General features: G+C 45.2%; 1 protein-coding gene across 1 annotated transcript; it reads right to left on the reverse strand.

Moving 5' to 3' along the window:
- Positions 1–9,750: 9,750 nt before the first annotated feature.
- Positions 9,751–18,086, reverse strand: LOC134934592 (uncharacterized). The gene is made up of 3 exons (XM_063929996.1): positions 18,008–18,086; positions 10,481–10,884; positions 9,751–10,398 (listed from the first exon to the last, which is right to left on the reverse strand). The coding sequence occupies exons 1-3, from the start codon at positions 18,084–18,086 to the stop codon at positions 9,823–9,825; spliced, it is 1,059 nt and encodes a 352-aa protein (XP_063786066.1). The 3' UTR covers positions 9,751–9,822.
- Positions 18,087–18,471: the final 385 nt, after the last annotated feature.

The following is an 18,471-nucleotide window of genomic DNA, read 5'->3' on the forward strand; positions in this document are numbered from 1 at the left end:
TTGTATGCTGTAAAAATTGTAGGGTGCAGTAAAATAAATGTAAACTGGCCATGACTTGTATGCTGTAATATTTCTGGGGTGCAGTAAAACAAATGTACACTGACCCTGTCTTGAATACTGTAAAAATGAATTGGTGCTGTTGTTAAAATTAATGTACACTGGCCCTGTCTTGTATGCTGCAAAAATTCTGGGGTGCAGTAAAATAAATGTACACTGGCCCTGTCTTGTATGTTGTAATAATTCATGGGTGCAGTAAGATAAATGTACACCGGCCCTGTCTTTTATGCTGTAAAAATTCTGGGGTGCAGTCAAATAAATGTACACTGGCCCTGTCTTGTAGGCTATAATAATTGAGGGGTGCAGTAAAATAAATGTAAACTGGCCATGACTTGTATGCTGTAATATTTCTGGGGTGCAGTAAAACAAATGTACACTGACCCTGTCTTGAATACTGTAAAAATTAATTGGTGCTGTTGTTAAAATTAATGTACACTGGCCCTGTCTTGTATGCTGCATAAATTCTGGGGTGCAGTAAAATAAATGTACACTGGCCCTGTCTTGTATGTTGTAATAATTCATGGGTGCAGTAAGATAAATGTACACCGGCCCTGTCTTTTATGCTGTAAAAATTCTGGGGTGCATTGAAATAAATGTACACTGACCCTGGCTTTTATGATGCAAAAATTCTGGGGTGCTGTTGTTAAAATAAATGCACACTGGCCCTGTCTTGTATTCTACAAAAATTCTGGGGTGCAGTAAAATAAGTGTACACTGCAACTGTCTTGTATGCTATAATAATTTCAGGAATGCAGTCAAATACATGTACACTAGTGCTGTCTTGTATGCTGTAATAATTCAGGGTGCAGTAAAATAAATGTACACTGGCCCTGTCTTGTATGCTGCAAAAAGTCTAGGGTGCAGTCAAATAAATTTCCATTGGCCCTGTCTTGTATGGTGTAATAATTCTGGGGTGCAGTCAAATAAATGTACTCTGGTCCTGTCTTGTATGCTGTAATAATTCAGGAGTGCAGTAAAATAAATGTAAACTGGCCCTGTCTTGTATGCTGTAATTATTCTGGGGTGCAGTAAAATAAATATACACTGGCCCTGTCTTGTATGCTGTAAAATGTCTGGGGTGCAGTAAAATAAATGTTCACTGGTCATTTCTTGAATGCTGTAATAATTCTGTGGTGCAGTAAAATAAATTTACACTGGCCCTGTCTTGTATGCTGTAAAAATTCTGGGGTGCAGTGAAAATCAATGTACACTGGTCCTGTATGCTGTAAATATACAGGGGTGCTGCTGCTAAAATAAAAGTACACTGGCCCTGTATGCTGTAAAAATATAGGGGTGCTGCTGTTAAAAGTACACTGGTCAAGTATGTTGTAAAAATACAGGGGTGCTGCTGTTAAAATAAAAGTTCACTGGTTATGTATGCTGTAATAATACAGGGTGCTGTATTTAAAATAAAAGTATACTCTCCCTGTATGCTATAAAAATACAGGGATGCTGCTGTTAAAATAAAAGTACACTGGTCCTGTATGATGTAAAAATACAGGGGCGCTGCTGGTAAAATTAAATGACACTGGTCCTGTATGCTGTAAAAATACAGGGGTGCTGCTGTTAAAATAAAAGTACACTGGTCCTATATGCTGTAAAAATAAAGGGGTGCTGTTGTTAAAATGAAAGTACACTGGTCTTGTATGCTGTAAAAAAATACAGGTGTGCTGTTAAAATAAAATACACTGGTCCTGTATGCTGTAAAAATACAGGGGTGCAGTGCAAATAAATGTACACTGGCCCTGTCTTGTATGCTGTAACATTACAGGGGGGTTGTGAAAATACAGGGGTGCTGGCACTGTCTGCAGTTGCGATGTCTAGGCCTGACCTTAACAACACTGCATGGGAAGAGGAGGCTCTGACCACAATTTGCACGCCCTCTTCAAGTGCTGGGAGGAGCAATGCCAGTCCAGTTTCTGATATTGAGAATGATGATGTCACTGTAGAAGTACACCAGGATGAGGAGGATATGGGTGTAGCTGGCACTGCAGAGGAAGTTGACGATGATGATTCTGATGGTGATGTGGTTTGTTTAAATAAGGCACCAGGGGAGACAATTGTTGGTCATGGGATGAAAAAGCCCATTGTCATGCCTGGGCAAAATACCAAAAAAAGCCACCTCTTCGTTGAGGATTATTTCTCCACAAATCTGGACAACAGGTGTCAAGCCATCTGTTGCCTTTTCAATCCATAATAAGTAGGGGTAAGGACGTTAACCACCTAGGAACATCCTCCCTTGTACGTCACCTGCAGCGCATTCATCATAAGTAATTGTCAAGTTCAGAAACTTTGGGAAATAGAGTAAGCAGTCCACTGACACCTAAATGATGTGGTTTTGTTTGAATATTATTTCTCTGTGAGGATGAGGATGTAAACACTGAAGGGGGGGAAATCTGAGGATGAGGACGACAAGGAGAGATTAATTGTTTTTTTTGGTGGGGCCCAAACAAACCAATCATTTCAGCGACAGAAATGTGGCAGATCCTGTCACTGAAATTATTGGTTTGTAAAAGTGTGCATGTCCTGTTTATGCAACATACGGGCGGGTGGGAGGACCCAAGGACAATTCCATCTTTCACATCTTTTCTTTGCCACATCATTTCAGTGGTGCTACCCCTCTGCCCTATCAGTCATGGGGTGCTGTTACTGTGTAATTCTCCATGGGTGCTGCCTATGCTGTATAAATCCAGGGGTGCTGCCGTGTAATTCCAAGGGTGCGCTGTACTTAATCCTAGGTTTAAATGAAAGTCTAGAACAGATATGAAACAAGCTTCAACATCACAAACAGATTTGTGAAAACCGCAAAGGTGGAAATGGAAATTGCTATTTTGACAAAGTGTTTTAAATAAAGTGGGGAGAGACCACATTTGTGGCTAAACTCACTGTGACTCAGAAGAGACTGAATCATAATCCAGTGCAACTGCCGGAGAGGTAAAAGTGATATTTTCTGCCGTAGCATTAGAGAGAGGTTCTTCTCAATAATTTCATATTAGGGACTCACTCAAATGAATGGCTCCAATTAGTCAACCTTATTTTTTATTTATTTTTGATGTTCCACATTTATTGAATAAGGCCCAGTATGGAGTCTCATGGTGGCTTACAGCCAGGAAGATGTCTGGCTTGCCAGGCTGAGGCATGCTGTGGGCACAGAGGTTAGCATTGCTTCCTCCCCAGGGCTGGTTCCGGGGCTTCTGGTGCCCTGGGCGGCATTAGGGGGCGTGGCTTCGTACAGGGGGCGTGGTCCTTTGTGCCCCCTGTACAGACTGAAATGATGTGCGGTGCGCGATGACGTCATCGCGTACCGCACAGCAAAGGTCCTCTCTACGAAGGGAAACTAGAAGCGCAGCGTCTAGTTCCCTTCGTGGAGAGGACCTTTGCTGTGCGGTGCGCGATGACGTCATCACACACCGCACAGTAAAGGACCTCTCCACGAAGGGAAACTAGACACGTACGCGTCTAGTTTCCCTTCCCAGCGGCAGCGGCCAGCGGCAGCAGGGGGGCAGCGGGCAGCGGGGGGCACACAGCAGCAGCGGATCTTGCCCTGGTGTGGCGCCCTCCGGACGGCGCCCTGCACCCTCCGGAAGGCGGCGCCCCGGGCAAAAGTCCTGCCTGCCCGTGGCAAGATCCACTACTGTTCCTCCCACAGTCCTACTTATAGTATGAAATGAGATTCGACTGTAGAGTGGTAAACTCAGTGCTGGACTGCCCCACAGGGGTACCAGGGAAACCACCGGTAGGCCCCACTGCCTGAGTGCCCACTCCTTCCTCTAGGGATCAGGTTCTAGACTGTGCACTTGTATTATACATGGTAGATATGTTGCACTACACTGCACTAGACTATTGTGTATTTCAAGCCTCTGTGGAGGCTGGCCACCCCCCCTTTGCAGTCTGGCCACACCCTTAAGTATGGCCCCTATCACTACATTCCCCCTGTGGGCCCTTCATACCCCAGTCCGACACTGGGTAAACTCCACTAGGGCAGGGGCTCAATAACAAAAAAATTCACTGCACAGTCATGCTTAGTACTTTACTGAACCCACCCGAACTCAACTTGCCTCATTGGGGCTGCTGTAGGGGCTTAGGAAGGGCTGCTAAAACATCTAAGGGGCTACTTTATTTAAAAATAAAATATGAAAAAAATAAACAAGACACACAGGTATGCTCACATGCGTGTAACTGGAACACACAGGTATGCTCACATGCGTGTAACTGGGAGCTGTGAAAAACAAAAATAAGGCATCTGCCACAAAATATGTAAATAAAAATGCAATAAAAAATAGAAAAAAAGAAGCCCACGAGATTTTCACAAAATAAGTCTCCAGACTCCTTGGAGGGGAAATATCCAATCTTGATTCTGTGGTATACACCAGTTTATTTGCATCCCAGCATTAAATCTTAAACATGGAGAAGGGGGGTACAAATTTGGAGGCTTTGGCCCCTAGCTTTTCAGTTTTTCCAGTAATGTGGTAATTAATAATTACTGTATATATTTGATTGGTTGAAGTCCTTTCTGTTCCACACCAATATAGGAGTGGAGGTGAAAGCCTGTGTGTTGTTCCTGATTGCATGTGCCTCTCTATTTTTTAATCACCTTCTTGACACTGTCCTCTTCCTCTTGCCTCTTATAATGTGAAAAGTCATCAAATATAGAGGTGTTATTTTTGTAGCTAGCTATGATTCGGAGAACTTGGTGAGCTTTTTCCAGGGGGACCACTTGTCGCTCATATGATGGGTTTATTAAACTGCGCATGACCTGTTTAAACAACATAAAGGTGGGTGGTAGGGCCCAAGACAATTCCATCTTGCACCTCTTTTTTTTGCATTATGTGCTCTTTGGGGCCTATTTTTTAAAACTGCCATCCTGTCTGCCACTGCAGTGCCAATACTAGATGGGCCAGGTGTTTGTGCCGCCCACTTGTGTCACTTAGTTTAGTCATCCAGGTACCTCAGTGCAACCTTTTGGCCTAAAAACCATATTGTGAGGTGTTCAGAATAGACTGGAAATGAGTGGAAATAAATGTTATTGAGGTTAATAATACTGTAGGATCAAAATTACCCTCAAATTCTGTAATTTTAATTTTTTTTCAAAAATATTACAAATACAAAACCAAAACTCGAAAGGGTGGTTTTGGCAAAACCAATCCAGATCCAAAACATGAGAGGAGATCCAGATCCAAAACCAAAACACAAAACCTGAAAAGTGTCTGCTGCACATCTTTAATTTTATGATACACAGTACTGCCCCATATTCACATTAAGCTACACAGTAGTGCCCTTTATATACAATGCCCATGGTAGGAGTGCCCCTTATACAGATGCCCACAGTATCAGTGCCGCTTATACACATAATATTGCTCATGGTTTCAGTGCTGCTTATACACATAGTAATGCCCACGATATCAGTGCCGCTTATACACATAATATTGCCCATGGTAGCAGTGCCGCTTATACACATAATAATGCCCATGGTAGCAGTGGCGCTTATTCACATCCCCACGGTAACAGTGGCGCTTATGCACATAATGCCCACAGTATTGGTGCCGCTTAAATACATAACCAAGGTAGCAGTTCCCCTTATACACATATCCACGGTAGCAATGGATATGTGTATGTGTCCACAGTAGCAGTGTCTTTTTTACACATGTCCACAGTAGCAGTGCTGCTTATACACATGCCCCCAGAAGCAGTGCTCCTTGTACACATAATAAATGCCATCCCCACCCCACTTGCCTCATCTGTCAACGGTGTTTGCTCACATTGCGCTGCCATCTCCTCATTGCCAGGGTGTCAGTCACAGTCTAGCGCCACCTGCCCACCTGTCCCTTCTATTTATGCTGGAGCTGCAGTTGCACTACAGTGTTGCACTACGGAATTCTCATGGCAAGGCAAATTGGGCTGGAGGAGGTGGAAAGAACTGACAGAACGCAGTTCCGCCCCATTCTTGCCAACTTTAACACATGGTCTATAGGCTCTGAAGTTTAGACTAATAAGACACCACTTCTACTGGTGGGCTGTACAAGCAGTTATCAGTCTTTCTCTCAATGGGGGTCATTTCGAGTTGTTCGTTCATTATTTTTTTCTCGCAACGGAGCGATTAGTCGCTAATGCGCATGCGCAATGTCCGCAGTGCGACTGCGCCAAGTAAATTTGCTATGCAGTTAGGTATTTTACTCACGGCATTACGAGGTTTTTTCTTCGTTTTTGTGATCGGAGTGTGATTGACAGGAAGTGGGTGTTTCTGGGCGGAAACTGGCCGTTTTATGGGTGTGTGTGAAAAAACGCTACCGTTTCTGGGAAAAACGCGGGAGTAGCTGGAAAAACGGAGGAGTGTCTGCGCGAACGCTGGGTGTGTTTGTGACGTCAAACCAGGAACGACAAGCACTGAACTGATCGCACTGGCAGAGTAAGTCTCGAGCTACTCAGAAACTGCACAGAGAGGTCTTTTCGCAATTTTGCGAATCTTTCGTTCGCAATTTTGATAAGCTAAGATTCACTCCCAGTAGGCGGCAGCTTAGCGTGTGCAAAGCTGCTAAAAGCAGCTTGCGAGCGAACAACTCGGAATGACCCCCAATATCCCCATATATACCACACTGGTGAGCATCAGCCCTGCTACAGTCAGCACTATTTCTAATACCCTTATAGAAGAATGAACTACATGGGATGTAAATTCTCACGTTAGTGTCTGGTGAATAATATAATAAGGGAATCCAAATGGACACCTACTGCACTTTTTCTATTGTGACTTCAACTTGATAACCATATCTACTAGAAAAGGTAGCTGAAGAATGAACATTTGCCAATATCTATGGCATTAATTAGTAATGTATCATAATTTTACTGGAGTTTTATATATTACAATAACATCAGCTGAAACTTATTGTATCCTATCTTTAACGATAAGATTTATGAAAAAGCTAAATTATTTGAGTCAAAGTTAAAGCCACAACAAATTTACCGAGATTAGGAGTACTTACAATGACACGTTCTCCTGTAGACGAGCCAGAGAACTGAGCACATACAGCAATGCCTGAATTTAAAACATACTGTAATTTCTTTCAATGTTTTGACAGGTGATTTCCCAAGATTCAGTATAAACTCTAGTTATAATGAAAAATGTATTATGAAACATTGTATTAAATTCTAATAATATGACATAAGGCAAAGCCAAAATATTGTAGTCATACCCTAAATTATAATTGCATAGCTAAATTATTTACACCCATGTGAAGCCTATTCATTGCAAAACAGAAAAGCGTAGTTATTGTTCTATTAAAAGAAAAAGAATAAAAAAAATAGCCAAGGACAATATAAAAAAGGCAGAAAGTCTGCATCTTCATAATAAGGATAGTAAAATAATATGACAAAATTGAATAATTAACTAATATGACATAACAAATTTTTTGTCACTGGGATTTAAGATGAGAAGTTACATAGGTTTACTTTATGAACACAAATGTTATAAATCAAAGATGGGATATACTATAGGGCCTGATTAAGGTGTGGATGTTTACAGATTTCAATAATTGTTTTTGTCCTGTAATCGCTCTGGGATTATCCAATACCACTTAGGACAGACAATGAGTTTTCCTAGTAAGCATCAAGTCTCAGGAGCCACTCAAGTAGCTGTAGTGTCTAAAGGCCCATACTCACAGAGAGATTTCTGCAAGAGATGTGTTCTGAGCAATTTATCACGGGAGATGTCCCTTGAACATCCCGGTGTCTAGATCTCCCATACACACGTGAGATCTGTGTTGAGCAATCTGTGCTGAGCAATCTGTGCTGAGCAATCTGTGCTAAACAAAAAAAAAAACTATTTAAATAGTGGGTTGGTATTATAGTGAGGGGGGTGGGGAGAGTGTGTCTTTTTCTAAACAAAAAAAAGACCTTTTTAAATAGTGGGTTGGTATTATAGGGGAGGGGAGGGTGTGTCTTTTTCTGTTGTGTCCGCATCTCTCCTCCTACAAAAAGTGGATCTCTATATTATAACTATAAAGGTTATTTTAGCATAGTCTTGATGGCTATAGTTAATGCCAACTATGAGTTCATATTTGTGGATGTGGGGAAAAATGGAAGAGCATCCGATGGCGGATCAATCAAAGATACTGTGTTTTATGAGAGGCTGCTTTGCAACCAATTAGACCTACCGAAAGCTGAGGACTGCATGCATGGCTTGAATTATGTGTTTGTGGCAGATGAAGCCTTTGCTCTGCACGAGCACATCATGAAACCCTACCCACAAAGGAACTTATCCAAGGAGAAACGCATTTTTAATTATCGGCTCTCAAGGGCCCGCCGCATAGTTGAAAACGCATTTGGGATCTTGAGTAGTAGGTTCAGAATTTTCCACTCTGCTATTGGCCTAAGGGTGGATAAAATAGACTGGGTTGTGTTGGCCTGCTGTGTTCTACACAATTATCTAAGGCGTAAGACTGGCCCAAAATGCCCCCCATCTACTACTCCGGCTAACAACCCTGATGTGGACTCTGCCAGGCTGCCTGCTCAGGCCGACAACTCTGATGTGGACTCTGCCAGGTTGCCTGCTCAGGCCGACAACTCTGATGTGGACTCTGCCAGGTTGCCTGCTCAGGCCGACAACTCTGATGTGGACTCTGCTAGGTTGCCTGGACTTGAAAGGCCACAGTCCACACCTAATCCCACTTTAAAGGCTAGAAAGGTCAGGGACGACTACCTGACCTTTTTTAATGGAGTAGGTGCAGTGGATTGGCAAGACTCCTACATTTAACTGCTTTTATGTTTGATAGACATTACATATGCTTGATTGGTTTTATATTTTATTGTATTTTTTTTATTTATTTCCAAAATAAAAATGTATCTTGTTTTAAACTTCTGTTGTCAGAGTATGTACCTGTGTGTGTTTTGCATGTATATTAAAAAACAACGTAGCCATGAGGAACTCTGGGGTCAGGTATACCCAGGACACTTCACGACTGCGTCGTTTTTTGTGGGGGATAAGTGAGGACTAATGGGATCCAACAGTGTGAACCAAGTCAGGCATACCTGTGTGTGCCATCACCCCTGTGTTCCGTCCCAGTCACTGTATCACCTCTGTGTCTGAGGGGGCGCAAATTTACAGTTTGCAGGAGGGCGCCGGACACCATAGCACTGGCCCTGGGAATCAGTATGATATCCCGGCAGCAGGCATCCCGACAGTCATAATCCCAACGTCGGGATGGCGGCCACCGGAATGCCGGCAGCGGCTCGAGCGCAAAGAAGCCCCTTGTGGCTCGCTTTGCTTGCCAAATTTTTAGTCTCCCTCTATGGGTGTCATGGACACCCACAGGGGGAGAATATGTCAGGATTGTGGCTAATGGGAACCCGACGCAGAGATCTTAACCGCATCCCTCTGTAATAAATGTCCCCTTTAACAGTACCTTGAAGGTAGGATTGTCCTCACTTATCTCCCCTTAAAAAAAAAAATTTTTTAAGGGGGGATAAGTGAGGACAAATTTGGTACAACAGCATTCCTATCATAACTCCCCCAAAAATTAAAAATATAATGATAAACCATAAAAAATACACAACACTTCTTTTTTGTTTTGAAAATAATTTACTTATAAAAATATATTAATTTTTAACACTTATGCAACTGGATTCATCGATAAGAATGACCAATATCCCAACGGTCAAAAGTCCAGGACAAAAAACCGACACTATGGTAACTATGAACAACATAAAAGAGTCGAGGAAACATGGAACAATTTGTCCAACGGAAACTAAAAAACTAATTAAAAAAATTATAATTTAATAATTGAAAAAAGTAGCCTCGTCCTCTGGGGGGAGCTGTGTACTCAGCATTGCTGAGTACAATCCAGTGGACAAAGTGCTGGTGGGAGGAGTGGGCAGAGTGGGTGTAGGTGGGGGTCCCGGCGAAAAAAAAGGGCGCTGTGGCGGAGGATTACCCGGCGGATAATAGTATGGTTGGGGATAAGGATACTGGGACTGTGGGGCATTTCGTGCGCGCCGCACAGGATTTGACATTAGATCCAGGTCATCGGATAGGTCATTATCCTCGGCCCTTCTCAATACATCAAATACTATGCGCCTGAAAGTTCTAAAAACAGTTTCGGGCATTACACGTATCTGAGATTCTATCGTGTTTGAAAATTGACGATAGAAGTCTGGTGGCCTATTAAGCATTTCCTCTGCCCGTTGGATAAATTGAACCGTGCTGGAGGATGCAGAATCGGAACTCAATGATGAATTCTTTTGTCTCCGCCTTGGTGGTGCTGTCGACCGAGATGGTGCTGACTCCTCACCACTGAGCTCCAGTTCTGTTGCCTCTGTTGCGGAAGTGTTCATTACCTCCGGGGTAGATTCCTGTAAAAAAAAAAGAAAATAAAACATTAGGGCGTTGATTAAACAATGATAAAGTTGAACATTTTAAAGTGTTTTAACTTACCGGATTAAGGGTCCCCTCTTCCTCTGGCGTCTTAGGAGACTCTTTATCCAGGCTACCCTGTCCATGTAATTTCGCCTCTCTCTCCAAAAGGAACTTCATCTGTTCATAATACCATAGCGTCGGCTGGTAAACATCATCAGTTCCGGCTCCTGAACGTTGAGACTCGATCACGCGTGTGTGTTCCTTCTTGAACACCGTCCGCAAGTTTGCTATCTTCTTCTTCGCCCAAAGTAGATCAGCATCACTGTTATGGGCTTTGCTGTACTCCACCAATTGTCTGTAGGCCTGATCCTTCTTCTGTCTGTTTGAAAAGTCCTTGCTACGGACCTTCCACAGACATTCGCTGGCCCGATACACATCAATGAATCCAGTTGTGAACTCCCGGTCCATGTAAGAAGCCATTGCTGTGAGAAAAATAAAACAACACTATTTAAATAACAAGCAAGGAAAAACTTTAATAAAATATGTTGACCCTCGCATTAAAAAAACCATGCCGCTTATACACGTGTTGCGCCAGGAAATGGTGCTTATACACACGCTGCGCCAGGTAAAGCCGCTTATACACACATTGCAACCAGGTAAAGCCACTTAAGCACCACAAACATATAGTAACACCCCCTATCCCCCCCCCCCCCGCCTGCTAATACAGCTTCAAAGCACATTAAGCAGCCTGTCTAATCATACGGATACATCCATCTTCTCCTAGACCGCTATCACCAGCCGCATCACACTCCCCCATATATGTATCGCTCGATACACAGGACAGCCTCATAAAAACATAATTAATAACAACCCCCCCCCCCACCCGGCTGTTAATACAGCCCACACTCCAGTGGCGTGTGGCGAGGTCAGTGGCTGGTGAGGCACTACAGCCATAATGTTCGCCGAATCCTGCCGATGACCCCCTACTGCCGCCGAGCCAATGCCCGCTACTGCCCCTGTGCCGATGCCCGCTGCCACCGCCAATGGCTTACAAACTCGCCCACCATCAACTTACCCAGCCCTCCACCCAGGGCCGGTGCTAGGGTGTTCGGCGCCCCCCCTGCAAACTATAAATTTGCGCCCTCCCATATTCCTTTGGCGCGCACCGGGAAAAGGGGTGTGGTCTCACAAGTAAGGGGCATAGCCACACAATAGTACCCCCATTCAAAATTACGCCACAATGTAGCACAATCTTATTCATCATATACGTAATGCCCCACAAGTAGTAGTAGCATCCTTATACATAGTGCACCCCCAGTAGTAGTAGCGTCCTTATACGTAAGGCCCCCCAAGTAGTAGTATTATTGTTATATCTAATGCCCCCCAAGTAATAGTAGCATCCTATACATAATGCTCCCCCCAAGTAGTAGTATCTTCCTTATACGTAATGACCCCCCTAGTAGTAGCATTGTTACACGTAATGGCCCCCCCATTAGTAGCGTTGTTACACGTAATGGCCCCCCCATTAGTGGACATTACTTAGTGGACATTCCCCATTAATGGAGAAGGGTCTGAATGGGTTAAAAAATAAAAAAAATGCGTGAGGTCCCCCCTCCTAAGTATAACCAGCCTCGGGCTCTTTGAGCCGGGCCTGGTTGTTTAAATACTGGGGGAAAAATTGGACAGGGGTTCCCCGTATTTAGACAACCAGCACCGGGCTCTTAGTCCGGTCCTGGTTCCAAAAATACGGGGGACAAAAGATGTAGGGGTCCCCCGTATTTTTAAAACCAGCACCGGGCTCCACTAGCCAGGGACATAATGCCACAGCCGGGGGACACATTTATGTAGGTCCCTGCGGCCGTGGCATTACCCCCCCAACTAGTCACACCTGGCCGGGGTTCCCTGGAGGAGTGGGGACCCCTTAAATCAAGGGGTCCCCCCCTTCAGGCACCCAAGGGCCAGGGGTGAAGCCCGAGGCTGTCCCCAGCACCCCTGGGCGGTGGGTGCCGGGCTGATAGCCATGAGTATGTAAAAAAAAAGAATATTGTTTTTTGTTGTGGAACTACAAGGCCCAGCAAGCCTCCCCCGCTTGCTGGTACTTGGAGAACCTCAAGTACCAGCATGCGGGGAAATAACGGGCCCGCTGGTACCTGTAGTTCTACAACAAAAAAAATACCCAAATAAAAACACAACACACACACCGTGAAAGTAAAAATTTATTAAATACACACTTACACACTCACACATACTTACCTACATCCCACGCCGGTCACGTCCACTTGTCCAGTAGAATCCAATAGGGGTACCTGTAACAATGAGAGACAGATTACTTACCTACATCCCACGCCGGTCACGTCCACTTGTCCAGTAGAATCCAATAGGGGCACCTGTAAAAATTAAAATTACACTGACAAACGAAGTAATCCACAGGAGGAGAGAGATAGAGAGAGAGAAATAGAGAGAAATTAATGAATATTATGCAATCACTGATGTGGGAGGACGTTAGCACAGACAGGGGGGAGTGCTGCTACTGGCTGGGAGGACGGAGCCGGGGGAGGAACGAGGGGGAAGGGGAAATTCCTACCCAGCCACCGCACACATGCGCCGCGCCGGAAGAGGCAGTTATTATTAATGTACTGCCGGGGTGGGGGGGGGGGGGGGGCTGGGTGTGACACTGTTATTATTAATATACTACCAGCGGGGGAGGGGGGGGAGGGGCGGGGGCACCGTTATTGATGTTAACTGGGCTGTATGTATTTACAGCCGGGGGGTGGGGTGACACCATTATTATTAATGTACTACTAGCCGGTGGGGGGGGGGGGGGGAGAGACCATTATTATTGATGTTAACTGGGCACTTGTGTGGGTTGTATTAACAGCCGTGTGGGGGGGGTTCACTACGATCTGCCGGCGACCAGCATACCGGCGCCGGGAGCCCGACAGCCGGCATACCGACACTTATTCGACCCCCCTGGAGGGAGAATAAAATAGTGTGGTGCGCCACCGTGCCCGTAGCGTGGTGAGCGCAGCGAGCCCGCAAGGGGCTCATTTGCGCTCGCCACACTGTCGGTAAGCCGGCGGCCGGCCTCCCGGCGCCGGTATGCTGGTCGCCGGCAGATCGTAGTGAACCCCCCCCACACGGCTGTTAATACAACCCACACAAGTGCCCAGTTAACATCAATAATAATGGTCCCCCCCCCCCCCCACCGGCTAGTAGTACATTAATAATAATGGTGTCACCCCACCCCCCGGCTGTAAATACATACAGCCCAGTTAACATCAATAACGGTGCCCCCCCCCCCCCCCCCCCCGCCCCCGCTGGTAGTATATTAATAATAACAGTGTCACACCCAGCCCCCCCCCCCCACCACGGCAGTACATTAATGATAACAGTGTCACCCCCCCCCCCCCCGGCAGTATATTAATAATAACAGTGTCACACACACACACTCCCCCCTATAAATACATGCATGAAAATGGTGTGTGTGTGTGTGTGTGTCCCCTCACGGCTGTTAATACAGCCCGGTCGATAACAAGGGGCTCAGCGCACCGCACGCAAACACCCCCCCCCCACCCCCCCGGCACCCATCAATGCCGTTTATGCTGCCCACAGCGCACCCGTTGGCACTTACCGTTTTGCTGCTGCTGACGTGCGTTGCGCTGGCTGGCTGTAGCTGGTGTGACTCTAGTCTGTGGTGGTGAAGCAGGAGACGGAGACGGAGGCGGGACCAGCAGAGGAAGAAGACGAAGGCGGGACCAGGAGAGGCAGGAGGCGGAGGTTGGACCCGGCAGAGGACGGAGTGGCAGAGGAGAGTGACGTACATCGCTGTAGCACGTCGCTCATTCTGTACACACGAGCGATGTGCTAAGCGACTGTACTAGATTTTGCCTGCATGCAGGCCAATCTACAATCAGCGATAGCGATGCGCGGGGCTGCGCATCGCTATCGCTTTATGGCATACACACTGAGATATGTATGCTTAATTTCTAAGCAATCTAGTCAGATTGCTTAGATTTTAAGCACAGATCTCTCCGTGTGTACCCCCCTTAAAGGTGAAAATAGCTGTTATTAACAGATGTTATCTATAGACATGCACACCCCATTTCATTAGTATAGGTACACGTTGTTGTTGTTTTTATTATTATAATTATTATTATCATTATTATTATTAGCAAACATTTATCCAGTAATTATAAATATTCATCCTTCATCTTTACCCATGAATCTGTCATTAGTTACCCTCCATCATTCATCATTAATCCCTCATGTGCTATTTTTAATCCCTTTTCATTAACATAATTCTACATTAGCTTTCATCATAATTCTTTTCTTTATCTATTTATATGCTATAATTAACCTCCTAACAGTATTACTATCATTCTTCATTAAAACCTACCACCTTATTACCCACCAGACCACTTTTCTCGACCCACACAGGATGGAATACATACTATACCCCAGCAATCGGGATGCTGGCGGTCACATGACTGACCATGCCATCCCGACATTGACAATCCCAACATCGGAGTGGGTAAGTATTTCTACCCCCTCCATCCCCTACCATATCCCTCAGAGGATTGCAGCTAGGGCTAATCCTCCTGGGGTGTTGGCTACGGCTAACCCTAAATGGTTAGCAGTTAGGGCTAATCCTCTGGGGGAGTTGGCTATGGGTAACCCTCGGGGGGGCTAATACCCCTCATAGTGCCTAACCCCCTAGTGCCTAACCCTGCCCCAACCACAATCCCTAACCCTAACCGGTACCCTGATACTCACCTTTGGAATGTTGACAGTTGGGGATCTGGCGCCGGTCTTCTGAGTGGTGTCGGGATTCTGGCACCGGTCACATGACCACCAGCATCCCGACAACTGAAATGCTAAACACCTCCCTTCAGGACACCATGCATGCTGCAGCAAAGGGAAACTGATCATACATAAGTTCTCCTTTGTGTGCTTGCGTGCTAAGCTCCTGCTTGCTCAATGAGTAACTGCTCAGGTTCCCTTTGATCACTTTAAATTTAGTTCTATAGCATGTTGGGCTGTGCATGTAGTATTCTGGAGCATCAATTAGAGTCCAGTGAGCCCAAGCTTAGAGCTTGTTACAGAATCTTGCATTCTATAAAAGAAAAATAAAAGAAAATGAGAAGAGCACTGAGTCTGGCATTAAGGTATGTCTGTCATCCTGCACTCCATGACCCAAATGTATTAAGCCTGAAAAAGTGATAAAGGGGCCTATTCATGAAGCAGTGAAAAGTGTGGAGAAGTGAGCAGTGGAGAAGTTGCCCATGGCAACCAATCAGCTGCTATGTATAATTTTATGCAATGCATTTTAAAAATGTTACTTCAACACTGATTGGTTGCCATGGGCAACTTCTCCACTGGTTCACTGCTCCCCTCTTTTCGCTGCTTCATGAATAGACCCCAAAGTGGAGACGGATAAAGAGTGATAAATGACCAGCCAATCAACTGCCATGTTACAGGCTGTGTTTGAAAAATAACAGTTAGAAGCTGGTTGGTTGGTACTTTATCTCTCTTTATACATCTCTACCTTATCACTTTTTAAGGCTTAATACATTTGGGCCCATTTGCAGTACCAACCAAATCATGAAAGAAGGTTATGGCAAACTCTGAACCGATGTAAGGAGAATCATTGCATTCCATGTGTGCAGGGACAAAGTCAAGCAGGACCTCAAATTAAAAACACAATCTGATTACTTTTATTTTATTTATGCTTCATGCCCTGTTAAGGAGGCACAGTAAAATATAAAAAATAAAATCAGCATTCATGTAGGAGACAAATAAGAAATGGTAAGAGCTACTGTCCAAACTTGTGAGAGTTTATTCTGCTCTCTTTTGCTTGTGCTTTACTTCAGCTTATGTATGCCCATTCCTTTCTACTGCCGCATAGGGCCTGACACAGAGATGGACACATGCATCTGAGTCGCACTGCACATGTGTACAGATGGTCTTGTAACGATGTTCACCGTGAGGATTTATTTACAAAGTTTTGGGCAGTCAGGCACCATTTGTGGACAGTAACAAAGGGCGGATAATAAAATGAAGGCATGTTGTGACTGTTTTGTGGGCATGTAGCAACCGTGATCCAATAAGCACTCAAAATGGCTTCAGAGTCTCAGTTTTCGTTGACCTGTCTGCGTGGCCAAAGGATTACTCAGAAGCTGATTATAGGACGATGTGTGTCCGATGTTTGCATCTTTGTATGCAAGCAGCAGTTCAGACACACTGCTAGTGGGCGTTTCCATACACATACCGGCAGCTTGGACATTTGCAGCTGTGCTGACATTAGCGTACACCTCTGACTAAGGCCCATAATGAAGATGTCAAATCTACATTTCTGAAACTAGTCAGATTTAGACATTAAATTCAAGTGAAACAAAGAGAACAGCTTTACAACTGAAATCATTAGCTGAGTGTGCACCTAGTTTGCTGCGAGCGGTTTGAATGAGGATGTTGGGGTATACTGTATTTACTAGAGTGCGGGTTTTTAAAAGTGGAGATGTTGCCCATAGCAACCAATCAGATTCTAGCAGTGTCGGACTGGAGCATTAGGGGCCCACCAGGGAATTGTAGCAGAAGGGGCCCACTAAAGGGGTGTGGTCATCAATGGGAGGTGTGTGACTATCACCACAAAGGACACATTATCCATTCTCCAATTTTCCCAGAAACAGGACTGTCCCCAATTTAATGTACCATCTGTGGCACTCAGTCACTGACACACACTCTGTGCCTCTCACACACACTGTGGGCAGGATGTACCAAAGGGTTGCGGTACATCCCGACACTTACCGCATTGATACTCATTGCAGATGACCCAGGAGTCCATCTGTGCATGCGCAGACCAGCGCCGGCCGTGAGGGAAGCTAAGAGGGTTCCGTGACAGAAACCTCTCCACATAACATTGCAGAAGAAACCCCATAGGTTCTACAGGGTGATGCCAGCAAAAGCTGGTATAATCCTGCATGGTGGACGGAGGTAAGTACATATGAAAATGGAGTAAAACCTCAGAAAACTGTGTTTTTAACGCATTTTCACTTTAAGTACTTCCCGCCCTGTGTCTCTCACACACACATTGTGTCTCTGTCTAACACAAAAACATACATTCAGTTATTACATCATACCCTTCTATCCAGCAACTAGTTTTTACATATTTCTACTTATTGCCACACTGATCCTTTCCTCAGTGTTATATGTGTGCCCTCTGTGTTATATGTGTGCCCCTTCACCTTGGCAGTCTCCAGCGGTACTTCTGAGATCAGTATACTACATGAGATGCTGAGCTGCCACCACTTCCTAGTTCCCTACTATGGGGCCAGACTGCACATGTAGGAGACAGGAGGGGGAGAGCTGGATCAGGCCTGGGCTTCTCCGTGTGGCCACTGTGATAGGGTGGTGGTCCTGGGGCAGACAGGTAGATTGACGTGATGAGGCAGGCAATCGGATGGATAGATGTGACACAGTCAGGCAGGTAAATGAAACACAGTCAGGCAGTCAGACAGGTTGATCTGACACAACTGGCAGATGGGCAGATGTATGTGATACAGTAAAGGCCCAGACACACTAGGTGATTTTGAGCTCAAAGTAGTTCACTTTTGGCATTTTGAGCTACTTTGAGCTCAAACTCATCCTGTGTGTATGGGCTAGCGATGAACGGTGAGCGTTGATGCATGGTCCCACATCATTGCAAGCTGTTGCCGTTCGTCAGGCTGTTTGAACAGCCGAGTGAAGCACTTTCCACAGTCTCCTACTGTGGAAAGTGCTTTACCCCCCTGTGGACATCGTTGGCACAGGGTAAATAGCTCAGTGTGTATGCACTGAGCTATTTTCCTGCCAGCAATGTCCACGATCATCGCTGTGCATACACGCTGGGCAAAAACACCCAGTGTCAATGCACCTTAAGGCATGTGGGTTGATATGACAGAGGCAGGCAAATAGGTAGTGGATGTGGCACAGCCAGGCAGATGGGTAGGTGAATGTGACAGTCAGGAAAAAAAAGTAGGTGGGTGTGACGCAGACAGGTAATGAATGTCTGTGAAACACAGTTGGGCAGAAGG

Source organism: Pseudophryne corroboree, chromosome 6, assembly GCF_028390025.1.
Source record: "Pseudophryne corroboree isolate aPseCor3 chromosome 6, aPseCor3.hap2, whole genome shotgun sequence".
Taxonomy (NCBI): Eukaryota; Metazoa; Chordata; class Amphibia; order Anura; family Myobatrachidae; genus Pseudophryne; species Pseudophryne corroboree.

Excerpts from the sequence above, each read along its gene's own strand:
- LOC134934592 (XM_063929996.1), bottom strand. The coding sequence starts at position 18,086 with ATGCATCAACGCTCACCGTTCATCGCTAGCCCATACACACAGGATGAG. Across the intron at positions 10,885-18,007 it reads AGTAGCTCAAAATGCCAAAA|CAATGGCTTCTTACATGGAC; the intron begins GTGAACTACTTT and ends TTTTTCTCACAG. Across the intron at positions 10,399-10,480 it reads AAGAGGGGACCCTTAATCCG|GAATCTACCCCGGAGGTAAT; the intron begins GTAAGTTAAAAC and ends TTTTTTTTACAG.